The sequence below is a fragment of the Narcine bancroftii genome, chromosome 8, assembly GCF_036971445.1.
Source record: "Narcine bancroftii isolate sNarBan1 chromosome 8, sNarBan1.hap1, whole genome shotgun sequence".
In the NCBI taxonomy this organism is placed as follows: domain Eukaryota; kingdom Metazoa; phylum Chordata; class Chondrichthyes; order Torpediniformes; family Narcinidae; genus Narcine; species Narcine bancroftii.
The window spans coordinates 89,028,038-89,051,757 of NC_091476.1; the positions used below are offsets into that span (position 1 = coordinate 89,028,038).

At 38.8% G+C, this 23,720-nt stretch overlaps 2 protein-coding genes across 5 annotated transcripts in view; one reads left to right on the plus strand and one right to left on the minus strand.

The window, feature by feature from the left end:
• The first annotated feature begins 3,496 nt into the window (after positions 1-3,496).
• srpra (SRP receptor subunit alpha) overlaps positions 3,497-23,720 on the plus strand; it is a 40,740-nt gene continuing 20,516 nt past the window's right edge. Inside the window, exons 1-10 of one of the 3 annotated variants that reach the window (XM_069894433.1) lie at positions 3,497-3,761; positions 14,447-14,530; positions 15,313-15,476; positions 16,216-16,358; positions 19,438-19,612; positions 20,075-20,231; positions 21,406-21,530; positions 21,634-21,752; positions 22,154-22,240; positions 23,375-23,547. In XM_069894433.1, coding sequence (XP_069750534.1) covers positions 3,684-3,761; positions 14,447-14,530; positions 15,313-15,476; positions 16,216-16,358; positions 19,438-19,612; positions 20,075-20,231; positions 21,406-21,530; positions 21,634-21,752; positions 22,154-22,240; positions 23,375-23,547 — 1,305 coding nt within the window. In that variant the 5' untranslated portion in view covers positions 3,497-3,683. Of the gene's footprint in view, positions 3,762-5,719; positions 5,799-14,446; positions 14,531-15,312; positions 15,477-16,215; positions 16,359-19,437; positions 19,613-20,074; positions 20,232-21,405; positions 21,531-21,633; positions 21,753-22,153; positions 22,241-23,374; positions 23,548-23,720 lie in introns of those variants that run through there. The other 2 variants (XM_069894434.1, XM_069894435.1) reach the window with 2 other exon arrangements.
• Positions 3,977-23,720, minus strand: part of fam118b (family with sequence similarity 118 member B) — an 87,661-nt gene continuing 67,917 nt past the window's right edge. Inside the window, exons 8-9 of one of the 2 annotated variants that reach the window (XM_069894443.1) lie at positions 16,034-16,117; positions 3,977-4,286 (exon numbers count right to left, since the gene is read on the minus strand). In XM_069894443.1, coding sequence (XP_069750544.1) covers positions 4,282-4,286; positions 16,034-16,117 — 89 coding nt within the window. In that variant the 3' untranslated portion in view covers positions 3,977-4,281. Of the gene's footprint in view, positions 4,287-15,919; positions 16,118-23,720 lie in introns of those variants that run through there. The other variant, XM_069894442.1, reaches the window with a different exon arrangement.

Genomic DNA, 23,720 nt, shown 5'->3' on the forward strand with positions numbered 1-23,720 from the left:
TTACGAATTATGGTGCTTCTTCTCAAAACAGGTGGCTCCTTTGCAACCTTGGGAACTGGTACAGTTACTGGGTCTGTCGTGTGGGAAGGACTGACTTCTGGACCTGCTCCAGAATCACCAGCATGAGGCAGTGGAGCCTCAGCATGGCCATCTGAAAGCTTACTAGGGGTCATAGGCTGGGGTGAGTCGGGGGGTGGGGGGTGAGCCCAATCTCTCAGGCTCACTCTGAGTAGGGGTGTGAGGAAAGGGTGAACCAGGCGAGGCCAGATCTCTTAGGGGTACAGTGTCAGTACTCCCGTCTGGGAATTTAACATGAGCGTAGTTGGGGTTGGTATGCAGTATCTGAACTGGTTGGACTAGGAGGTCTGTTTAACGCGCCCGAGCATGGCTCTTCAGCAACACGGTTTCAGGCTCAGATAAACAGGCTGGCCATCACAGTTCCTGATTTCCTTGGAAAGGCAAACATGCGTTCATGAGGTGTTTGATTTGTTGCAGTACACAATAATGACCAAATAGAATGTAGCGCCTCAGGCAGCACCTCCTTCCACCGGGTAACAGGGTAACCATGTGTTTTAAAATCAAAATTAACAGTCTTCCAGACTGCAGCATTAACCCTTTCAACCGCCCATTGCCCTGCGGGTTGCAGCACGTGGTACGGCTGGTGGCAATCCCCTTTCGTAGCAGGGCTCGCCGCAGTTCAGCACTCAGCCCCTATCGGTATGAATGTCTTTGGGAAAACCAAAAATGCTGAAAATTCTGTCAAGTGACTTAATGACAGATGCTGACGAGGTGTCAGGGCAGGGTATCGCAAAGGGAAACCTGGAATATTCATCAATTACAGTAAGGAAATATACATTTTTGATGTTGGAAGGTAACGGCCCTTTAAAATCTGAGCTAATCCTCTCAAAAGATCAGGTTGCCTTGATGAGAGTGGCCTCCGGAGCTTTGAAGTATTGTGGTTTGCATTCTGCGCAAACGGGACAGCTTTTAGTCAGTTTCCTGACTTCTTCCGGAGAGTAAGGAAGGTTGTTAGCCCTTATGTAGTGGAAGAACCTCGTGACTCCTATGGATCTCTTTTAGCCCCTCCAGCTGAGTACCAGCAGCAGATCGTGACAATGCGTCAGAGGGATTATTTAACCTGAGAGTTCTATTTGCCAGCGTGCCATCTTTATCGTTCTTGATTTTACTTTTGTGTTTAGTACTGAACATGTAGGCTACAGATTTCTGATTAGTGACAGGAGTAAATTTTCTGCTGGCTAGAAAGTGTCTCCAGTAGCAAACAGCTTCAATAATAGCCTGGGCTTTTTCAATGGCAGGATGTTTAAGTTCAGGTCCACGTAGCATGCGGGAGAAGAATGCCACAGGTCTGCCCTTTTGATTAAGGGTTCCTCCCAAGGCACAATCTGAGGCATCAGTTTCCACTTGGATTTCACCCTTGCAGACAATGTAGCCCAGAATGTGTAGCTCTGTCGCGTTGAGCACACATTTGCCCTCGTTAAATGTAATGTTAAGTTCTTTAGCTGTTGCTAAAAATTTATTTCAGTTGTCGTGCTCAGCCTGTGTTTTCCCACAGATAGTGACATTATCCAGATAGGGAAACGTACCCTGTAACTCATATGTCCTAACAATCTTATCCATTTCCCTCTGAAACACAGACACACCATTAGTGACCCCAAAAGGTACCCGTTTAAACTAGTATAACTCCCCAACAGCCTCAAAAGCCGTATAGGGCCATTCCCTTTTCTTAATGGGGATTTGGTGATCAGCTGCTTTGAGGTCGATAGTGGAGTACACTTTGTATTACGCTATCTGATTAATCATTTCATTGATGCGTGGCAGGGGGTAGGTATCCAGGTTCGTGTGATGGTTGATTGTCTGGCTGTAAGTCAATAGCCAGTCGTCTCTTAGTGTGATTTTTCATGACTACCACTTGGGCCCGCCACGGACTCTTTCTAGGTTAAATTATTCCCTCTTTAAGCAGTCTCTGAGTCTCCACTTTGATAAACTCACGATCTTCTTTGCTGTAAGAACGGCTCTTAGTGGCAATCTACTGACACTCAGGGGATAAATCACTGAAAAGGGAAGGAGCTATGATCTTTAATGCGTCAGACCGCAGAAACTAGTGCGGTGGATGGAAAGTTTGGGTAGTGGCCCACCGAAATTTAACACTACACTGTTCATCTGATATTGAATATCTAACCCCAGTAACACAGGGGTGCAGAGCTCCGGCATAATAAAGAGCCACACATCAGCAAGGCAATGTCCCTGCAAATTTAAAATAACTTTACACTTCTCCCGTACAGTTTTTGTAAGTTCACTATAAGCCATCGATATCTTTTGGTTCACTCGATATCTCTGTAAATTTAAGGCTCTGGCCACTTTCTTGTGGATGTAGCTGTCAGTACTCCCCGAGTCTATTAGACAATCAAGAGTCTCACCATTCATCTCCCCCTTCATAGTCGACCGTTCCAGTCCGTAACATCCCCCAACCTTTACAGTCAATTGAGCTATCACAGGGGATCTCACCTTGCCGTCACTTGAAGTCGATTCAGCCTGCTCGTCTGAAGATTTCCCCATTTCACAGTTGTCTTCCATTCCTGCAGCTCCAGGACACATTTTCTTGGTGCTTTTCTTCTTCTTATCAGTGGGAGTACTTTTCACCTTACACGCTTTAGCGAAGTGGCCGAGTTTCCCACAATAGCTGCAAGTAGCAAATTGAGCCAGGCGCTTCTGTCTGGGGTGCCAGCTCTTGTCAAAGAAGTAGCATTTTTCAGGAGTTTGCCCTTTTCTTTCCTTCAGGGTTTCAGTATTCCTGGATGTTTCCTTTTTGGTTACTAGCATTTCACTAGACCGCATGGCACTTCTCAGTGTTTTGGCTTGAGTGACTGCCCGGTTGTAGATTAAGGGCTCCATCTCCAGCAGCCTCTGTTGGATGTATCCGGAATCAATCCCGTTGACAAAAGCATCCAGCTTCAAGGCATTGCGGTGTGGCACATCGACTGCCCTGACATCACATTCGTTTGCCAGTGAGTGCATAGGCAGCATCACTTTCCCTGGGTTTCTTGCGTCTAGTCAGCAACTGGTGTCGAGCAAGCACCACATTCCGTGGCGCTGCATAGTAATCAGTCAGACGTTCCCGGGCGAAAGGGACCTCACCCAGCAGAGAGTTCAGGTGGCCCCACTGTATCGCCTCATCGATCACATTGTTTCGAGCCATGTAGTAATTGAAACAAGCAATCCAGTGGTTGAAAATTTCTCTGGCCCTCGGGGCAGACTGGGCGATTATCAGCCGCTCTGGCTTGAGGGCTGCATCCATTTGTGCTAATAAAATTGAAGTGCCAGTTGATGAAGTAGTCAAAGACGATGTGGTCAAACAATAATCATGGCTTTTATTAGCAGAAACTCATGGTACGATAATGAAAGACAATGGGTGCATACACAGTTATACCCAAGGGGAGTGTCCTTAACAGTAGAGATAATACACAGCCAATGTTAGTACAGCAAGGCTCGCCAGAGGGGAGACAGACAGCTTGGCAGACATTCACCACAGGCACTTGTGCCTGGTCAATTCCAGTGTGTCCAGGAGGAACAGGCAGAACCTGGTGTATTGGTTGTCCGCTGGGGGGGTGCACAATAAATTCATTCACTTTAGCTGTTATAGCAGCTTCCAATGCCCCAATGACATGCCAAAATTTTGTGTCCTCAGCTGTCATGCCACGAAGACGAAATGGAGTTTCAGCCTGATTAAAGCCATACTCGAGGTTGGTGGGTCCAAAAAGGAGACAAGTGAACTCCTGCCGCATTAACTGCAGCTGCTCCTGGTGCTGCTGTTGCATCCATGACAACTGTAGATTCAAGCTTCAGCTGAATCTTGCAATCAGGGTCACCGATTGTAGCGACTACTCCAGTAGAGCTATTAAATCAATACACATACACAAGGTTGGTCAACCAAAGACTGTTTATTTGAGTTTGCCATGCTTCTTTCATATCCCTCCTGTACTGGGCTCCACCAAACCGGTGGGGGGGGGGGGGGTGGGGGGGGGTTAATGAAACTGTGTTTGTCGCCAATCCGCGGGACTGGCGGGTTTAAAGTAAACGCGGTGGAAGTGCCGCGTCCTTAAGAAAGAGGCATAGCAATCCATTGTGCCGTTACTCAGCATGCAGTACTGCGTTTGCGCGGTCCATTGCCCAGGTGAATGTATAGTGGCTTTGCCCGCGGCTCTACGGGTTTGCTGGTGAGCCGCACCGGCGGTGGTTCGAGATATGCGCCAGCTCTGCCCACTACACTAGTTAAATAGATAATAAATATTCGGTTACCAATTTGCAAGAAAAATAGATGTGTTACAATTACGCCACAGTCTTTTTTGTGGTGTCTAAGTAGTCTATGATTAGCAAAAGAAAGTTCAAGACCCTTGATGTGCCATAAGCAAGGACCAGACTTGTATCATACTATAAGCTTTTAATAACAGAAGCCACCTCTACTGACCAGTGGGATAAGATGCACCATCTGTTAAACCAGTAGGGTGGAGCCTATCTACAGTCATAACCAATAGCAAGCAGTCAGCATAATACATTACATCACTACAACCCTGGTAATTGTTTGGGGAAAAACCTAGTTATTGAACCCAGAGGTGTACCTCTTGTACCTTCCAGTGAGGAGGTTGTAACCAGGGCGATGGGGGCCCTTTATAATGGCTGTCTTCTTGAGGAAGCACCTCACATTTTTGTATGAGACTATGACATCTGGACTTCGGTGTTTTGATATGTATGAGTGGCTGGTTTGGCCCACATGGGCTTGAAAGTTCCTGTCACACAGGTGCTATTAACATCAGTAGTTCCTCAGGTTTTTTTTACATTCTCTTTTCTCCTTTGCTTCCTGAAATGAACCAACACTGCTTTTCATTCATTTCAGTCAATGTCTATTGTTCCTGGTGCTGCGTGTTCCTGAGATGTTCTAAGTGTGTTTTTGAATGGCTTTTTCTAACCACCACAAAAGCACCCCTCAGCTCTCTGTAAAGTCGCTGCTTGTGTATTCTGACCTCTCTTTGATAAAATGAAGGGTGTGTGTTCCTTTCATTGACTTTAAGCTACGTCTTTTTTCAGATTTTCTGCTGCCTTATGCTTCTTAAAGTACCTCAATGACTTTGGGTGAATTTTGTACAGTATTTGTTTTATCCTCAAGGGCCCTGATTCATCTGCAAGTGGAATATTGATGATGCAGAAGCATTCCCCAATGAAACCTGTTTCTGAAGAGGTTTCTGTAGCAGTTGCTTTCATAGTAGCTTAGTTTATAGCTGCTAATTTAACAACTGGAAAGAATAACAAATATACCTTTCATGTTATAACACACCTTGCGTAATCATGATGGCTAATCTGCATGCCATAATGTCCCATGAGTAAATAAGATAAGGGTAAATAATGTTTTGGTTTGGATGATTAGGAGCTAAAAACAGCTAGTGCAAGAACATCTTCGATTTACCCAGCAAATTTAACATTTGATGCTTAAAGGAGCAAATAAGATGTAAAGGCATAGCACCACAAATAAAATCGTGGGACAGGTTGATTAGTGTTACATTTAATCTTGCTTCCAGAGAGGTTGAAATTGTTTTTCAGTTTTCATTCAATGAATGAAATTTTCTGGTTGTTGTTCATTAATTTGCATTTGTTCTGTAGACCGAAAAATAGAATTTTCAGTTCCAGCCAGAATGTTTTGAGGTTCATGGTTGATTGAGAACATTTTTAGACTCTTGGTCTGACATCGTGCAGCAGAGATGCTAAAGGATCAACACCTCAGGCAGGTAATAGCTGATGGTGGAACATATTGATTCGAAGGAGGCTTGTGGAGCTGTAAACCATTATACTATATAATTTATTAAATAGAAAAGTCGACAGACACTGTGGTTGTTAATGCACAAAAATGCTGGAGAGACTCAGCAGGCTATGCAGCATCCATAGGAAGTATTTCAGAGGAGGAGCAGTGAAGGAGACACTCACAGAACTCCCTTCAAAGAGAACTTCAGGGCTGGCATCCCTCAAAGAGACTGCAGTGGAGCAGCTGAGTGGAGTTAAACAAGAAACTCTGCAGGCACAATGATTGTCAAGCAGTCTCCCTCACTGTTCCTTTGCAATGCTTCCTGTAGATGCTGTGTGACCTGCAGAGTTTCTCCAGCACTTTTGTGTATCAGTCTCCCTCACTGTTCCTTTGCAATGCTTCCTGTAGATGCTGTGTGACCTGCAGAGTTTCTCCAGCACTTTTGTGTATCAGTCTCCCTCACTGTTCCTTTGCAATGCTTCCTGTAGATGCTGTGTGACCTGCAGAGTTTCTCCAGCACTTTTGTGTATTGATTAGGTGTGGCCATGCAATTAAAAAAAGTTGATGTTCTCTCTGTTCAGTTGGTTGAATTGACCTGAACAGCTGTTGAGGCATTGTTCCGTTGATTATTTATCAGTGTGGCACACTTGGCCAAGGTACTTGATGTTTTTAAAAAAAAAAAAAATTTTCACACTGTGAACCATATCAATCAAAATACATACAAACATTTCCCTCTTAAATATACACAGTGGTATTTGCTCTCCTTTTTTTCCCCCTTACCTTCCCACTCCCCCCCTCCAAACCCATTAAACGTTCAACATGTACAATACAACAAAACCATTAAATAATGTCATCACACAATGAAAATGAACAAGAAAATTGTGTCATCTACTGTTACACACTGGATCAGTTCATTTCGTCGTCTTCTCTACGGTTCCCAAATTTGTTCAAATAATGTGACTTTATTTTTTAAATTATATGTTATTTTTTCCAATGGAATACATTTATTCATTTCCATGTACCATTGCTGTATTCTTAGGCTCTCTTCTGATTTCCAAGTTGACATACATTTTTTTGCTACAGCTAAGGCTATCATCATAAATCTTTTTTGTGCTTCATCCAGTTTGAGGCCTAATTCTTTACTTCTTATATAACTTAGAAGAAAGATCTCTGGGTTTTTTGGTATGTTGTTTTTTGTGATTTTTATTTAATATCTGATTTAGATCTTCCCAAAACTTTTCCACTTTCTCACATGCCCAAATTGCATGGACTGTTGTTCCCGTTTCCTTCTTACGGCAAAAACATCTGTCTGATACTATTGGATCCCATTTATTTAACTTTTGGGGTGTGATATATAGCCTTTGTAACCAATTATACTGTATCATGCGTAACCTTGTGTTCATTATAGTTTTCATAGTTCCAGAGCATAACTTTTCCCATGTTTCATTTTTTATCTTTATGTTTAGATCCTTTTCCCACTTTAGTTTGGGTTTATAGCTTATTTCATAATTTTCTTTCTCTTGCAGCTTGATGTACATGTTCGTTATAAATCTTTTTATTATCATTGTTTCTGTAATCACATATTCAAAACTGCTTCCTTCTGGTAATCTCAGTCTGTTTCCCAATTTGTCCTTTAAGTAGGTTTTCAGTTGGTGGTATGCAAACATTGTACCATGAGTTATTCCATATTTGTACTTCATTTGTTCAAATGTTAATAAATTATTTCCCAAAAAATAATTTTCTATTCTTTTAATTCCTTTTCTCTCCCATTCTCTAAAGGAAAGGTTATCTATTAGAAAAGGGATTAGCTGATTTTGCATCAATAATAATTTTGGTAGTTGGTAATTTGTTTTTTTTCCTTTCTAATTGAATCTTCTTCCATATATTGCGTAAATGATGCAGTACTGGTGAGCTTTTATATTGCACCAGCTTTTCATCCTACTTATAAAGTATATGTTCCAGTACCTTCTCCCCTATTTTATCTAGCTCTATCTTAGTCCAATCTGGTTTTTCCCTTGTCTGATTAAAAATCTGATTTAAAAACCTTAATTGTGTTGCTCTATAATAATTTTTTAAGTTTGGTAACTGCAAACCACCTTGGTTGTACCACTCTTTTAATTTATCTAACGCTATCTTCGGTTCCCCCCCTTTCCATAAAAATTTCCCTATTATGCTCTTTAGTTCATTGAAGAATTTCACTGTTAAAGGAATTGGTATCGATTGAAATAAGTATTATATCCTTGGGAAGACATTCATTTTAATGCAATTTACCCTCCCTTTCAATGTTAGTGGTAATTCTTTCCAATATTCTAAGTCTTACTGTAATTTCTTTATTAATGGCTAATAATTTAATTTGTACAAGTGGCTTAAATTATTTAATCTAATACCTATGTATCGGATTGCTTGTGTTTGCTATTTAAAATGGTGATTCTTTTTTAAATTCTGTATAATCCGCATTACTCATTGGCATCACTTCACTTTTATTTGCTTTGATCTTGTACACCGATATTTCTCCATATTTCTTCTATTTCTTATGTAGTTCTTTTATTGATATTTCTGGTTCTGTTAAGTATACTATGATGTCATCTGCAAATAAACTGGTTTTATACTCCTTTATTTTTATCCCTTTTATTTTATTTTCTGTTCTTATCAGTTCTGCCAATGGTTCTATTGCTAAAGTGAACAGTGAGGGAGATAGTGGACATCCCTGCCTAGTTGACCTACTTAATTTAAATTGGTTCGATACATATCCATTTACGGTCTTGCTTTAATCCAATTAATGTATTTTTCTGGTAGATTGAACCTCTGTAATACTTTGAATAAATAATTCCATTCTACCCTTTCAAAGGCTTTTTCTGCTCCTAAAGCAACAGCCACTGTTGGCATCTTATTTCCTTGAACTGCATGAATTAAATTAATAAATTTACAGACATTATCCGCTGTTCGTCTTTTCTTAATAAATCCAGTTTGATCTTGTTTAACTATTTTTGGTGCATAGTCAGCCAATCTGTTTGCTAATAATTTTGCTATTATTTTATAATCTGAATTAAGTAGAGATATTGGTCTATATGGCACTGGTGTTACTGGATCCTTCCCCGTCTTTGGTATTACTGTAATTATTGCTGTTTTACATGAATCTGGCAAGTTTTGAGTTTCTTCTATCTGGTTCATTAATTCAAAGAGAGGAGGAATTAATAACTCTTTATATGTTTTATAGAATTCTATTGGGAATCCATCCTCTCCAGGAGTTTTATTGTTCGGCAGCTTTTTTAATATATCCTGTACTTCCTCTATTTCAAATGGTTTTATCAGCTTGTTTTGCTCCTCTTCTTGCAATTTCAGCAGTTCAATTTTAACTAAAAACTTTGAATTTATCACCTTTCCCCTTGTTCTCAGTTTGGTATAATTGTTCATAAAGTTCTTTAAAGTTCTCATTAATCTCCATTGGATTATATGTAATTTGTTTGTCCTTTTTCCTTGATGTCAATACAATTCTTTTAGCTTGTTCTGTTTTAAGTTGCCAGGCTAATATTTTGTGTTATGTGTTTTTTCTCCTAGCTTATAATACTTTTGCTTTATTTTCATTATGTTCTTCTCCATCTTATACGTTTGTAATGTTTCCTATTTTATTTTTTTGTCTGCCAATTCTCGTTTTGTTATATTGTCCCTTGTTGCTAGTTCTTTTTCTGTACTTACTATCTCCCTTTCCAACTGTTCTATTTCCCGATTGTAGTCCTTTTTCATCTTAGTTACATAACTTATTATCTGCCCTCTAATGAAGGCTTTCATTGCATCCCATAATATAAATTTGTCTTTCATTGATTCCATATTTATTTCAAAGTGCATTTTAATTTGGCATTCAATAAATTCTCTAAATTCCTGTCTTTTAAGTAGCATGGAGTTTAATCCCCATCTATATGTTCTTGGTGGGATGTTCTCCAGTTCTATTGCTAATAACCAGGGTGAGTGATCAGATAGCAATCTAGCTTTATATTCAGTTTTTCAAACTCTCCCTTGAATATGGGCCAACAACAAAAACATATCAATCCTTGAGTATGTTTTATGCCAACTCGAATAATTTGAGTATTCCTTTTTCCCTTGGGTGCTGCCTCCTCCATATATCCATAAGTTTCATTTCCTGCATTGATTTAACCATAAATTTGGCCACTTTATTCTTTTGCTAGTCTTTTGTCCAGTTTTATCCAACATTGGGTCCAAATTAAGGTTAAAATCCCCTCCTATCAATATATTCCCCTGCATATCTACAACCTTCAAAAAAATATCTTGCATAAACTTTTGATTCTCTTCATTAGGTGCATATATATTGATCAAATTCTAGAATTCTGAATATATCTGACACTTTATCATTACATACCTCCCTGCTGGATCTATTATTTCCTCTTCTATTTTGATTGGTACATTTTTATTTATTAATATAGCTACTCCTCTGGCTTTTGAATTATATGATGCTGCTGCTACATACCCGACCCAATCTCTTCTTAATTTATTATGTTCCACTTCAGTTAGATGCGTTTCCTGCACAAATGCGATGTCTATTTTTTTTTCAGGAAATTTAATAGCCTTTTTCATTAAATTTGGTTATGTATTCCATTAATATTTATAGTCATATAGTTCAACATTGCCATCTCATATTCTGTTTACACTTATTTTCTGCTTCCTTGCCACCACCATCCCCCTTTTCCCCATTTTCATCTCTCAGTTTTCCCTTTTTGAATTCAATGTATGACAACACTTTTAAAACATAAAATACTTCAACAACTCCCACATCGAAAATTTCCTTAACCCCAAATGTCCCCCCCCCCCCCCCCCCACCTCTCTGAGTTGCCCCTTGTCCCTTGCCGGGCAATCACAACTAAAGTACTTGATGTTAAGGAAAAGTTTAAACTTTCTAGTCCAAAAATCATTGAAAAATTAAATAAGTGCTTGAAAGGTGATTTGCTGAGCCTAATCTTAACCAGCAGGTCACGGTTTATTAAATGTGTGTAAGCGCGTTCTTTAATGCAACGAGTTACCTTCTCGACTTTTGGTAGTGAGTTCTAGATCACTACTACTGTCCAGGTAGGGGGGAAATATCTTTATATTCCCTTAAATCCTTTTGCAAATAACTTCAAACACTTAACCTCTTGCCCATACCTGAAGAAGGGCCCAGGCCTGAAACATTGGTTACCCTCTGTGGATGCTGTGTGACCTGATGAATTTCTCCAGCATGTATGTTTAACTCCCCTAGCTTGATCCCTCTCTTGACTCCTCATAATTTTGTCTACCTCAATTAAGTCTCTCCTTACTGTCAGAAAGGGAAGGGGAAAAAAATAGAACCTGCTCTAATGTCATCAGCCTGTGTTCCACATCATAGGGGCTAATCTGATCTTCTAATCTTTTGTTAAATCTACCATATTTCTGCAAATCTTTTCTCATCCAGTCTTATTATTATCTTTCATATAATGTGGTGACTAGAAATGTATGCTCTGGTTATAGTTATTATGCAATCCTGTTTTCTACACCTAAGGACAGCAATATCTTTTTAAACACATTATTTATTCCACCTTTATGGATCTGCTGGATCCTTTTTTTATAAACAAGTTTTGCTTCATTGTATAAATTATTTTATTAAACTTCTCCATAGTGATTCTAGCTCCTCTCACTGTTCTCACCAGCTGATCTAAAACTCAACTGACATCTCACAGCCAATCTTTGTAATTTCTGCTTTTTTAATTAAAAAAAAAGGCATTTATCATTTTAGTTGATAATTTATCTAATACAAAAACCCTGTTAAACTCCACTGGTGACTGGCTCATGATAACAACCCCATCTACAAATTTGATAATGATGCTCCACACTCCTCAGTGTCCTACGACCATTTACTGTGTATCTCCTACCTTGGTTTGTCCTTCCAAAATGCAACACCTCACACTTGTCTGCATTAAATTCCATCTGTCATTTTCTGGCGCATTTTCTAGTTGGTCCAGATCCCTCTGCAAGCTTAGAAAGCCTTCCTCACTGTCCTCAATGCCTCCAATTTTGATGTCAGCAGAAAACGCTGATCGAATTTACCATCATATCATCCAGATCATTGGTAAAGACAGCAAACAACAATGGTCCCAACACAGGTTCCTGAGGCATCACCAATCATAGGCCTCTGGTCTGAGAAGCAACCATCCACTACCACTCTCTGTCTTCTCCCATTCAGCCAATTTCAAATCCAGTTTACAACCTCTCCAAGCATACCTAGTGTCTGAATCTTCTGAAATGACCTCCCATGTAGGACCTTGTCAAAGGGCTTACTGAAGTCCATGTAGACAACATTCACAGCGTTTCCTTCATTAACTTTCTTGGTAACCTCAAAAAACTCTTTAAGATTGATTAAACACAACATGCACAAACCTTAATTAGCTCATGGCAGTCCAAATACTTGAATATCCTACCTCTCAGAGCACCCTCCAATAATTTTCCCACTACTGACGTCAGGCTCGATGGCCTGTAATTTCCCTTTGGAGCCTTTTTTAAACAATGGGACAACATGAGCTACCCTCCAATCCTCTAGCACCACACCCGTGGCTAAGGACATTTTAAATATTTCTGCCAAGGCCCCTGCAATTTCTACCCAAGTCTCCCTCCGTGTCCGAGGGAATATCATGTCATGCCCAGGGGCAGGATTTATTTACCATTATTCGCTGTAAGCTTGTATATAGCACTTTTTCACTCCTGGTTAGATGCTAGTTGTATTTAATTGGCATAATGACAATAAAGTTGAATGTGTATCTCCTCTTTAATATCTAAATGTTCCATGCCACTACTGCTTGTTTTCCTTCCTTATACATTATGCCAGTTTTCTGAGAAAATAATGATACAAAAAAACTTTAAGATCTCCCCCATCTTGTGATCTTCTAGGGGACCAATTTTGTCCCTTACTATCCTTTTACTCTTAATATACTTGTAGAAACCCTTTGTGTTTCCCTTTACATTATTTGCCAAAGCATCCTCATGACTCCTTTTTGCCTTCCTGATTTCTTCCTTAAGTATTTTCTTACATTATCTAAACTCTTCTACTACCTCCTTTGCTCCTTGTTGCCTATACCAGTTATACACCTCTCATTTCTTCTTAACCAGATCATCAATATCTTTTGAAAACCAGGGTTCCCTCTGCCTGTTAACTTTGCCTTTAATCCTGACCAGAACATGCAAACTCTGCACTTTCAAAAATTTGCCTTTGAAGGCCTTCCATTTACTGAACACATCCTTACCAGAAAACAACTTATTCCAATCCAAGCTTCCTAGATCCTTTCTCAAATCTAAATTGGCCTTACTCCAATTTAGAATCTCAGCTCAAAGACCAGACCTATCCTTATCCATAACTGAAACTAATGACATTATGGTCACTGGATCCAAAATGTTTGCCTACACATACTTCTGTCACCTGTCCTGTCTGGTTCCCTAATAGGAGATCAAGTATTGCAACCTCTCTTGTTGCTACCTCTATATATTGATACAGCATGGGAGTCCAAGTCAATACACTATGTGGAAAGTTAAAATCTACCAAATTTCAATTTCTTACATCTGTCTGCCATCTCTCTTCAAATTTGCTCCTTCAATTTTTTCTGACTATTGGACGATCTATAATACAAGCCTATCAGTGTGGTCACACCTTTCCTGTTCCTCAGTACCACCCATGTGGCCTCTGTAGAAGAGCCCTCTGGGCTGTCCTGTCTAAGCACAGTTGAAATATTTTCCTTGACTAGCAATGCCACTCCTCCCCCTTTCACCAATCCCCCTCTATCACATCTGAAACAATGGAACCCCAGACTATTGACCTGCCAGTCCTGCCCCACCTGCAACATAGTCTCACTAATAGCAATAATGTCATAATCCCACGTGCCAATCCATGCCCTATGCCCATCCGCTTTTCCGACCATACTCCTTACATTGAAATAAATACACCAGAGAACATTTCTATCAGGTTCAAATCTTTGATTTCTGCCTATACATGTAGACCTCGCATGACCTTTATCCTCCTCCACCTCACTATCTGGCACTCTGGTTCCCATCCCCCACCAATCTAGTTTAAATTCTAACCCCCCCCCCCAGAGCAGCACTGGAAAGCTTACCGATAAATATTTTAGTCCCCTTCCAGTTCAGGTGCAAACTATTCTGTTGGAACAGTTCCCACCTTTTCTGAAATAGAAGCCAATTGTCCAGAAACATGAAGCCCTCCCTCCTACACCATCTCGTTAGCCACAAATTTAGCTGCATTAACTTTCCTATTTCTAGCCTTACTAGCACGTGGCACGGGAAGCACTCCTGCCATTGGAACCCTGGAGGTCCTGTCCTGTCCTTCATTTTGCACCTTTGTTCATCTTCCAAAATTGTTTTTTTTTTGCAGTGGACTTTTTCTTTGGTTTGCCAGCTCAAAAATGTAATTGCAGCAAGGAAAGTTTACATGGATAATTGGATTCCAAATCTGACTATTACCTTACTTGTGTGTATGACTCTTTAAATAAATCTTTAGTAAATTAATAACCTGGAACACAATCTCTAGGCATTATTGGGTTATTGGTTGTGTGAAGAAATGCAAGTTTGATTACATTCAAGGTAACATTAAATATCCTTCCTTTGCAGGAGAGAGGAGGAAACAACTCATTCACTCATGATTCCCTCACTCTTAAATACAAGCTGGACAATGAGTTTGAATTGTTATTTGTGGTGAGTATTTGGTAGACCAAATATAATTTGTGAAATTGTATATATGGGATTCAAAGGAGATATCCCAGTAACGGGCTCAGTAATTTGTGGTAATCTCACCAGCAGCCTTATAACATTGTCTGAAAATGGGAGAAAATTTGTGGATCTACACAATCCATTAATGTGGAGAGACAAATTGGCTATATTGGAAGAAATGAAATGTGTGCTTTAAAAAAAATGGGCACACGGGCAATTCCAAATAACTTATTTTAGATTATACCCTGTTCTTGAAACCATAAATGTTGGATGCTTAACAATTTATGCACAGACCTGATGCGTCAAATTCATTTGTTGCTGATTCTGTCATGAACTAATGGAATATATAGTTTCCAGCATGTATAGTGCTAGAACATCCCTTTTCATCTTTGTTTGACTTCTGCAAAGCATTTTTTTTCTGATGAAAAATCTTTTCTGCCCCTTTGAATTTTGAATAAATGGGCCAAACTGAGCATTGCAGGAGAAAGAATAACTTTAAAGGTAGTCTTTGCATTATTGAGATATCCCTGCATTAAATTTTCTTTGACAATGTGGACTATGCTGTATAATCAAATAGTCTTGCTAAATTTAAAACTAGAGTGAAAGTGTTTTGCAAAATAGTTAAACTGCATTTTAGCTAGGCCTGTTAATTTTGCTGCGGTATGTAATGTTCCCTATTTCTGCCAATAAGAAAATCTTGACAGGTTTATAGATTTTTAGATTAATGATATAAGTATCTTAATAAGACCATTTATTTTATCCTATAGGTCGGCTACCAAAAAATCTTGACACTAACCTATGTAGACAAGTTTATTGATGATATCCACATGCTATTTCGGGATAAATATCGAAATCAGTTACAGCAGCGAGGAGTGCTGGGACTCCTTAGTGGTTCCTTTGATTTCTTAGATGATTTCAAAGACCTCCTGAGGTAAATGAATCAAACTTTCACCTTTTTGATATTTCCTTTTCTCGATCTGATGCTTTGTCCTTGAAAATTAGTTTAAAGATGTGCATGGTACTTAACTGGTTAAGAAAGGCAGAAGCTGGGAGTTATTTTAAGATGTACTGTGGGTTCAAACTGGTGAAAAATCAGCCTTTTTACTGAAAACTCTATTCTTATTCTGATATCTTTAGGCTCTTTTTTCTTTTAAAAGTTGGATCCTGTGTTTAAACAGTTATCCATTTTACTAATCCAGGATAAACCAGCTTTTTAAATTGAGAGACTTGGAAGGCAATCTTCCTCTAACCTTCCCAAACTTGCAAATTGGGGACTTAACTTGGAGGAAATTGGGGATGGGAACTTTTTTTAATTGTTTTGTTAGATTTGATGCAAATGACTTCATAGAGAGAGTGCAGTTTATTGTGGGATAGGATGGGGTAAAACCTAACAACAGGTTTCTGGTTTTCCTCATTTTATCTCTGAACTTGCAGAGTGGGAATTGGTCATAGTGGCCACTCTTGATCTCGTGCTGAAACATAACGAACCTGCTTGCTTTCCATTGCCTCTCACATTACAAGAGACACTTAAGTTCCAAAAGGCCAGTGGGACCTTTCCAATTCTATCACCTGCTAAGAGAAAGAGCAAGAATATTAATTACTGTGAAATTAGAAATTCACTGGCAGAATTTTTTGTAACAATTGGAAATTGTTCTGTTCACCATCTTTAGGATTGCTGAGGAATGCATCAGAGAAAAACCACCATCTGTCATGAAGACCTTTAAACAATCTGATAAATCAAGGAAAACTGTGAAATCTATGATAGAAGTCCGAGGTGAAAAAGGGAAGGACAAGAAGAAAAATAAAAAAGAAGGTATGTGGTGGTTCATTGACAGAGAAGATGTAGGGCTGCACCATTGGCATGGCGGTTAGCGCGGTGCCTTTACAGCGCCAGTGATCGAGACCAGGGTTCGAATCCCGTGTTTTCTGTAAGGAGTTTGTTCTTCCCACATCTGCGTGGGTTTCTCCCAGGGCTCCAGTTTCCTCCCATTGTTTGTAACATACCAGAGGTGTAGGTTAATTGAGTATAAATTGGGCGGCACGGACTCATGGGCCGAAATGGCATGTTACTGTGTTGTATGTCTTTTTAAAAAAAAAAGTCTCTGGTTTATCCTACAGAACAGTTCAAATGCACAGATGGGAATAAAGTAACAGTAAAGTAATAGGGAACTAGAACTCAGAAGATCTGGTTGTCTGCCTATCCCACTCTCTCCTCTTTATTTCTTTCAGCTCTTGCATGGTTTCATTCAAGCCTAATGTAAGATTAAAAAATACTACTGCTCACCTTCTACACATTCCTGACATAGCAATGACTTCTACAATTTCAAATAACCAGCCTTTTCGGCCTGCCTCACAAGAAGCCAAATCTGTTGAAATTTCTTCAATCGGAGCTTGTTCTAACCTCATTTTCCAACATTTATAGTGTTTTTTTCTTTCTCTAGCATTACTTTTTGATGTTTTCTTTCTCTTCTCCCCATGTTCATTCGCCTTTTTCTAGTGGCATCTCTTCTTGGCAGATCATCTGCAGTTAACTAGCTTTTACCATCCTCTTTCAGCTAACACCACCATCATTAGGTACCTTGACCTTCCCTTTTTTTCAATCACCTGTTTTTTTTCAATTTATAATATTCCTTGATTGCTCCTACTGATGAAAGGATAACACTGTTTCTCTGTGCATAGATGCAGTCTGACCTGTTGGGTTTTTCTTCTATCTTGAGTATTCCACATCAGGTTTTTAAATGTAAACTGTTGGAAACCAGTGTGACTGCAGCTGAAGGAATTTCACCTTGGAGTTGATGAAATGTCGTTCAAGTTTCAGGATTTGGATGCATTGAATCCTTTGTTCCAGGTTGCACAGATGCCCCTTGGATTAAGAGCCCAGAAATGGTCAAGTAAGAGGAATAGGATAGTGAGACAATGACCCTGGGGAATTGTTAGAGGAGCCTTTGCATTTGTCCAACATGCATGTATTTTGTGCAGCTTGTGTAGCTGAAAGCTGACTATGCAAGAAGGATGAGCAATATAACCACAGCCCCATGTGCCATTTTTGTCCCATTCCTGTTGTGAAGTGCAAAGATGTGTAGCAGAGAGAAGGATAGACAGCCTTTTCTGCAGGTGCAAGAACAATTGTTGAAAGCTGTGTTACCTGCCCGCTGGCAAATTTAGTGACATTTCTCAGGACTTGAGAGGAACTTGGTATGGGTGAAGGCAGTTGTTATTGTCCATGCAGGAATCGAAAAGGAGCTTGAGCACAAATTGAAAACCAGAAGTAATTAACTGGATAGGCACTTAAGCACCATGCATTTTGGCATTGAAAAAGATCAGAGTATGGAATGTATGGCTGAAAGATTGGTGTGAGAAAAAGATTTTGTTCCCAGGAGAAAATTTAAAAACAGGACCAAAATTGGCTAAGGAAGGAGTTACACTTTTGGCACAGGTTTCTTTTAAATTGGTCTGTGACCAGTATCCTGATGACTAGAACTGTAGATAAGGCTTTAAACTAAGAGTTCTAGTAACAGGGAAATGTAAATAGGTTTAAGAGAAAGAACAAGATAATGTTGTGGGATAGGGAAATGTTTAAGTTACCAGGGTCGAAGAGGAAGGGACAAAGGATACAAATCGATGATGATATCTCCAACTAGAGTAAAAGCAGAAAATAGTTAAAAAGCAAAAATCCAGTCTCTTTATCTAAATGCACAAAACATTTGAAACTAGCTAATTGAATTAATGGTATTTATTAATGGATATTTAACAAAGATGCTCTTCTTGCATCCTGGTACAGTGCCTTAGTAACTTTCTCTGTCCTTGATGCATCACAATTTCAGACTATATTGCAGCAATTAGATTCATAGGGAATGGGAACTTTTTCCACGCTGACCAAAATCTCCCACCTGCAGTAGTTCCACCTACTTGCGTTTGCCCTATATCCCTCAAAAACCATTCTATCTATCTGTTCAATTTTTTCATCAACATTACAATAGTCTGCCTCAATCACCTCATTTTCTCTGCATTTTAAAAAAAGGTTATGCTTCAGGCTCCTGTTAACTCACTTTTACAATAATCAATGGAGACTTCGCATATAGACTGAGCAAACCAAATTGGTGGTAGTGGTATGAAGAAGGAATTGATGGAGTGTGTAGGATTGGTTTCTAGATTTAAAACCCACAAGGGAACATGCTTTAGATTTAGTATTGTTCATTGAGAAAGGATTAATTATTCTATTTTGATAGGGCACTTCAGAAAGAATGAACATAATCTGATAATGTCTAAAGATGGAACTGATTTAGTTCAATGTGAAACTAGAATTGTATCTATAAACCAAGCAAACTGCAAAGATGTGAGGTGTGATTTGGATTGTCATTTGGCAGACAATATGAAAAAGACAAAAACTAGGCAATAATAAACATTTAGTACATAGTTTACTACAGGTATCTCTTTTTAAGGTACAAAAATCCAACAGGAATTGTGCATATCTGAAAGGTGAAAGATAAATGAAAAGATTTATAATGTTGCCAAAGAAGGCAGTAAGTCTGACGATTAGAAAAATGTGGAGCAGAGGACAGGAGGAATGACATACAAATAATTTAAAAAGACTGTACAACTTTACATTGGTAAAGAGGAATAGATCATGAAAGATTAGGGTTAATGCAGTTTTCTAACTTGATACATTTTAGTTCCCAAAAAAGTGAAAATTAACAGTGGCATGTTAATTTTAAGTTGGCCTGCCATAGTTATTGATTTGCTTTTAATTCTGTGTTCAGGGGATATCTCAAAACTTTTCCAAATTATTTTACATACTCTTCCGTTTTCTTTCTTCTCCTCTTTGTCTTCTTTTCTCATCTTTTACTTTTCTATTTTTTTTCCTTCCTCTGTCTTTTTCTCCACACATCTAGCCCCTGTACCCGAGGCACCTGCAGCTGAAAAGAAACCTACTGTCCCGTTAAAGACTCCTGTCACCAAGGCTGTAGGTGATGCTAACCAAAATGGTTTGACTCAGGAAGAAATCATCCAGAGGAATAGGGAAGAATTTTTCCGTAAAAAACTGGGGAGAGAGAAAAAAGAAAGCAGGTGAGGAGTTTCCAGATTTGATGCAGTTTAAGCAATGATATTGTCTGACTTTTGCCATGGACGTTAAAATTGTTCATACCATGTAGGGCACTGCTGCTCTTTTTGTTCTTTTATGTTGTTGTTAAATATTTTTACTCCCATATTTAACTGATAAATTGTATTGCAGTGTTTACATAAAATATATTGTCAATATTTCATAATTGAGAGCCAAGTCAGATTTGTGTGGTTGTCAGTGCAATTAATTTATAAAGCTTGTAATTTTCTGGTAATTTAATTTTGATTATATGTTTATTACGCAAATTCAAGTTGTTTTGATGCTGCAGTAAGGTGTCATCACACCATATTAATGTTTCCTCATTTTTTTAATACTGCTTTGCAATTTTTCAAGCCAGTGTTTTGCAGAAGATGAGGGAAAGTGAAATTTAATACAGAGAATCATGTCTTTCTTGTGCTAAATTTCAGTAGCAAGTCTCCCAAAACAAGTAAGCAGAAAGCTCGCCGTGTCTGGCCTCTGGATTCTAATAATGCTAACCCCAAAGAATTGGATTACAGCGAGAAACTGCTCAATGGACAGTCCAGTACTGTCACCAACAATGGAGATGACACCAGTGTAGATGTGGTATGTAACAAACTCTATTAGTCCTTCAACAAATGCTTGTTAGCACTCTAATCAGAAGAGATCCTTCAGTTCCATTACATTTTCACGAGCTTGTTCTGATCAGCCTCAAATCTGCCAAATTAATACTGTATAATTAAGGGAGCTTTGCTGGAAATATTCTGACACCATTTGTGGACAAGATTGGTAAACACTTGTGAGAAATAATGGGAGATATGTTTGGTAGAACAAAAAATAAGATATGAAATTTCAAATTTCCAGAAGGAATACCAGATACTGAATGATGAAAATGAGTTGTACTAGATAGGAAAGGGTGAAGGCTCATCCTCTAGTGTTTTCTATCAAAATTATTTCCTGAAATTCAGATGCTTTCAAAGTATTAAAGCATACAAGTTAAATTATTGGCAGTAAAATACTTGAACATTTAAACTAACACAATTAAAGTATGTCAATTGACATTTTATTACAACGACAATTAACTTTTTTTTAATATTGTAATTAAATAGTTTTCCTGGACCTATAGGCTTTCATATTAAAGTTCAGTGAAGCAGTCAAGAAAGTCAGTCAGCGACAGAATTTGAGTCGATGACAATTCTAGGAACAGGGGCAAAATTCTCTTTTGGTTAATGAAATATTTGATTTTGACACCGTGATTATTTACTGCAGAGCTTTTATCGTGGACCTATAGGCTTTCATATTAAAGTTCAGTGAAGCAGTCGAGAAAGTCAGTCAGCGACAGAATTTGAGTCGATGACAATTCTAGGAACAGAGGCAAAATTCTCTTTTGGTTGATGAAATATTTGATTTTGACACCGTGATTATTTACTGCAGAGCTTTTATCATGGACCTATAGGCTTTCATATTAAAGTTCAGTGAAGCAGTCGAGAAAGTCAGTCAGCGACAGAATTTGAGTCGATGACAATTCTAGGAACAGAGGCAAAATTCTCTTTTGGTTGATGAAATATTTGATTTTGACACCGTGATTATTTACTGCAGAGCTTTTATCGTGGACCTATAGGCTTTCATATTAAAGTTCAGTGAAGCAGTCGAGAAAGTCAGTCAGCGACAGAATTTGAGTCGATGAGTGTCAAGTAGATGGACAATTCTAGGAACAGAGGCAAAATTCTCTTTTGGTTGATGAAATATTTGATTTTGACACCGTGATTATTTACTGCAGAGCTTTTATCGTGGGTCAATGGCAGGAGATTTAAAAACTGTCGACTATGACAGTTGTGAGGAGGAGGAGGAGGAGGAGGAGGAGGAGGAGGATGATGCAATGGTACAAGAGATTTCTAATACCAGGTATGTCCATGTGGTATTGGCAAACCCATGCAGTGCAGGTGAACTATTCCTAAAGATAGCCAAATTAAATTTTTCAATAATTTCCATGATTTCTAATCTGCAGTGTAAAGAAAGGAGGAATTGGCGGCATGTTTGGAATGCTGAAGGGACTTGTTGGATCTAAAAGCCTTACGCCTCAAGTGATGTCCCCCGTGCTTGACAAGATGAAAGATCACTTAATTGGTTGGTTCTGAGCATCTTCTCCAGAACATTAATCCAAGATTTTAATTTTAATTTTGTGCGCAATCATTATTAGATTATTGGTTTACAAGATTCTCCTTGTATTTTCTTTTTTTTTAAATCTTTATTTAAAATTTTCAAACAAAAACTTTTACAAAATCCATACCATAAAGATTAAAAGTAAAACTACAACTATCCCACCCCTTCACCCCCCACCCCTCAACAGACCCTACAAGGGAAGCAAAAACATTTATCACAATTTAAGATATTACTAAGTAATAAGGCGGCCACATCTTAATAAAAAAAATCATAATTAGCTTGCAGATTGTAAGTTTTTTTTCATATAAATACAAAACCTCGACTCATTCTCTTTGTATTTTCCACTTCCCTTCTCTTTCCTACAGCTAAGAATGTTGCTGCAGATATTGCTCTTCGGCTGTGTGAATCCATTGCTAAAAAGCTGGAGGGGAAGGTCATGGGAACTTTCAGCAGTAAGTTGTCTTTGTGCTGTAATTTCACATATTGCCCATTTGATGGGATATCACATTAATTTAACAAAGCTGTTAAAATGGCACTTTCCATCACATTTCCACTTGTTAAACTTGCTCCAAGCACAGAGAGCCTGATTTGGCATGTCACATTAGTTGAGAATGTGTAGAAATTGTTCCTTAGCCCCAAGTTACTATCTGAATGTAGGCTTGTACTTATATAATTAACCAGTGATTAAATTAATTGATGTAAAGTTAAGATTTGAATTTTTCCACAGTGCTCAGCTGCTGACTGACATGTTCTGTCCACTATTGTATAATTTAAAATATGGTATTATTTAAAATAATTTAAAATAGGGTATTATTTAAAATAAAATGTGTGTTAGCCCACCCTATGTGGAAATGCTTATGAGTGAAGTGATGTGAAAAGAATCAGTGTTAAGGAGATGGTAGCTGCTGCATTTGATCATGTTCCCATACAAACATCAGAAATCATAGGGTGTGCACCAGTGATCTCATTAGTTTTGAGAGCACGTACAGCTCAAAGAAGCTTTTTGTTTATTCTACATACATTTGGAGAATCGTTCTTTTAACTATTGAGAAACATTGAGGGCCTTAAAGCAATTTATGAGATTATTCTTCATTTATCCATGGCAGTAAGTTAGGTATCAGGGAACTTTGGAGTATCGGCTACAGAACCCGTTTGAACTTTGTGGCAGGTTGATTCTGGTATTGCCTAAATGCCCCCCGTCTCACTCCCAGCAAAAGATGCTAAGGCATGTTTTGTGGATCTTTGCATTATTCTGAAGGAGGGAAAAACTGTTCAGACCTTCTGTTCCAGACAAACCTTTTCCAAAGGGAAATACTGATTACATGTATAAATGCTAGCTCAAGAGTTGATTTAGCTTATCAAAGTTGTCCGCCATCTTCCTCCATCCACCAAAAAAGGAATGTTGTTCCGTAACAATTGTATGGAATTGAGTGGATAAACTGACACCCTGGGTATGTTGCTGCAAAGTTAGTACAACTGGTACCCATAGCTTCAGAATAGGAGGATGGTAAATTTCAAAGTTGTTTCGGTATTTATTATGGCCAACTCTCTGCTAACTGAGCATACTTTTCTGTGCCCTCTAATAGCAGTGACCTCTACCGTGAAGCAAGCCTTGCAAGAATCCCTGGTCCAGATCCTACAGCCCAAGAGGCGTGTTGATATCCTGCGCGATGTTGTAGAAGCTCAAAAACAAAGACGTCCATTTGTCATTACTTTCTGTGGTGTAAATGGAGTTGGAAAATCCACCAACCTTGCCAAGGTCAGGTGTTGATGAAATCTGTTGGTTCACACTTAAACACTGCATGGTTCCACTTCTATTCCTGGGACCCTCACTTATTCATACATTTCATCCAAACCAAATAGCAACTAATACTACGGTCTTTAGCTATGCGGATCAACATCTTTCTGACACAACTGAACTGTTCAACTCCA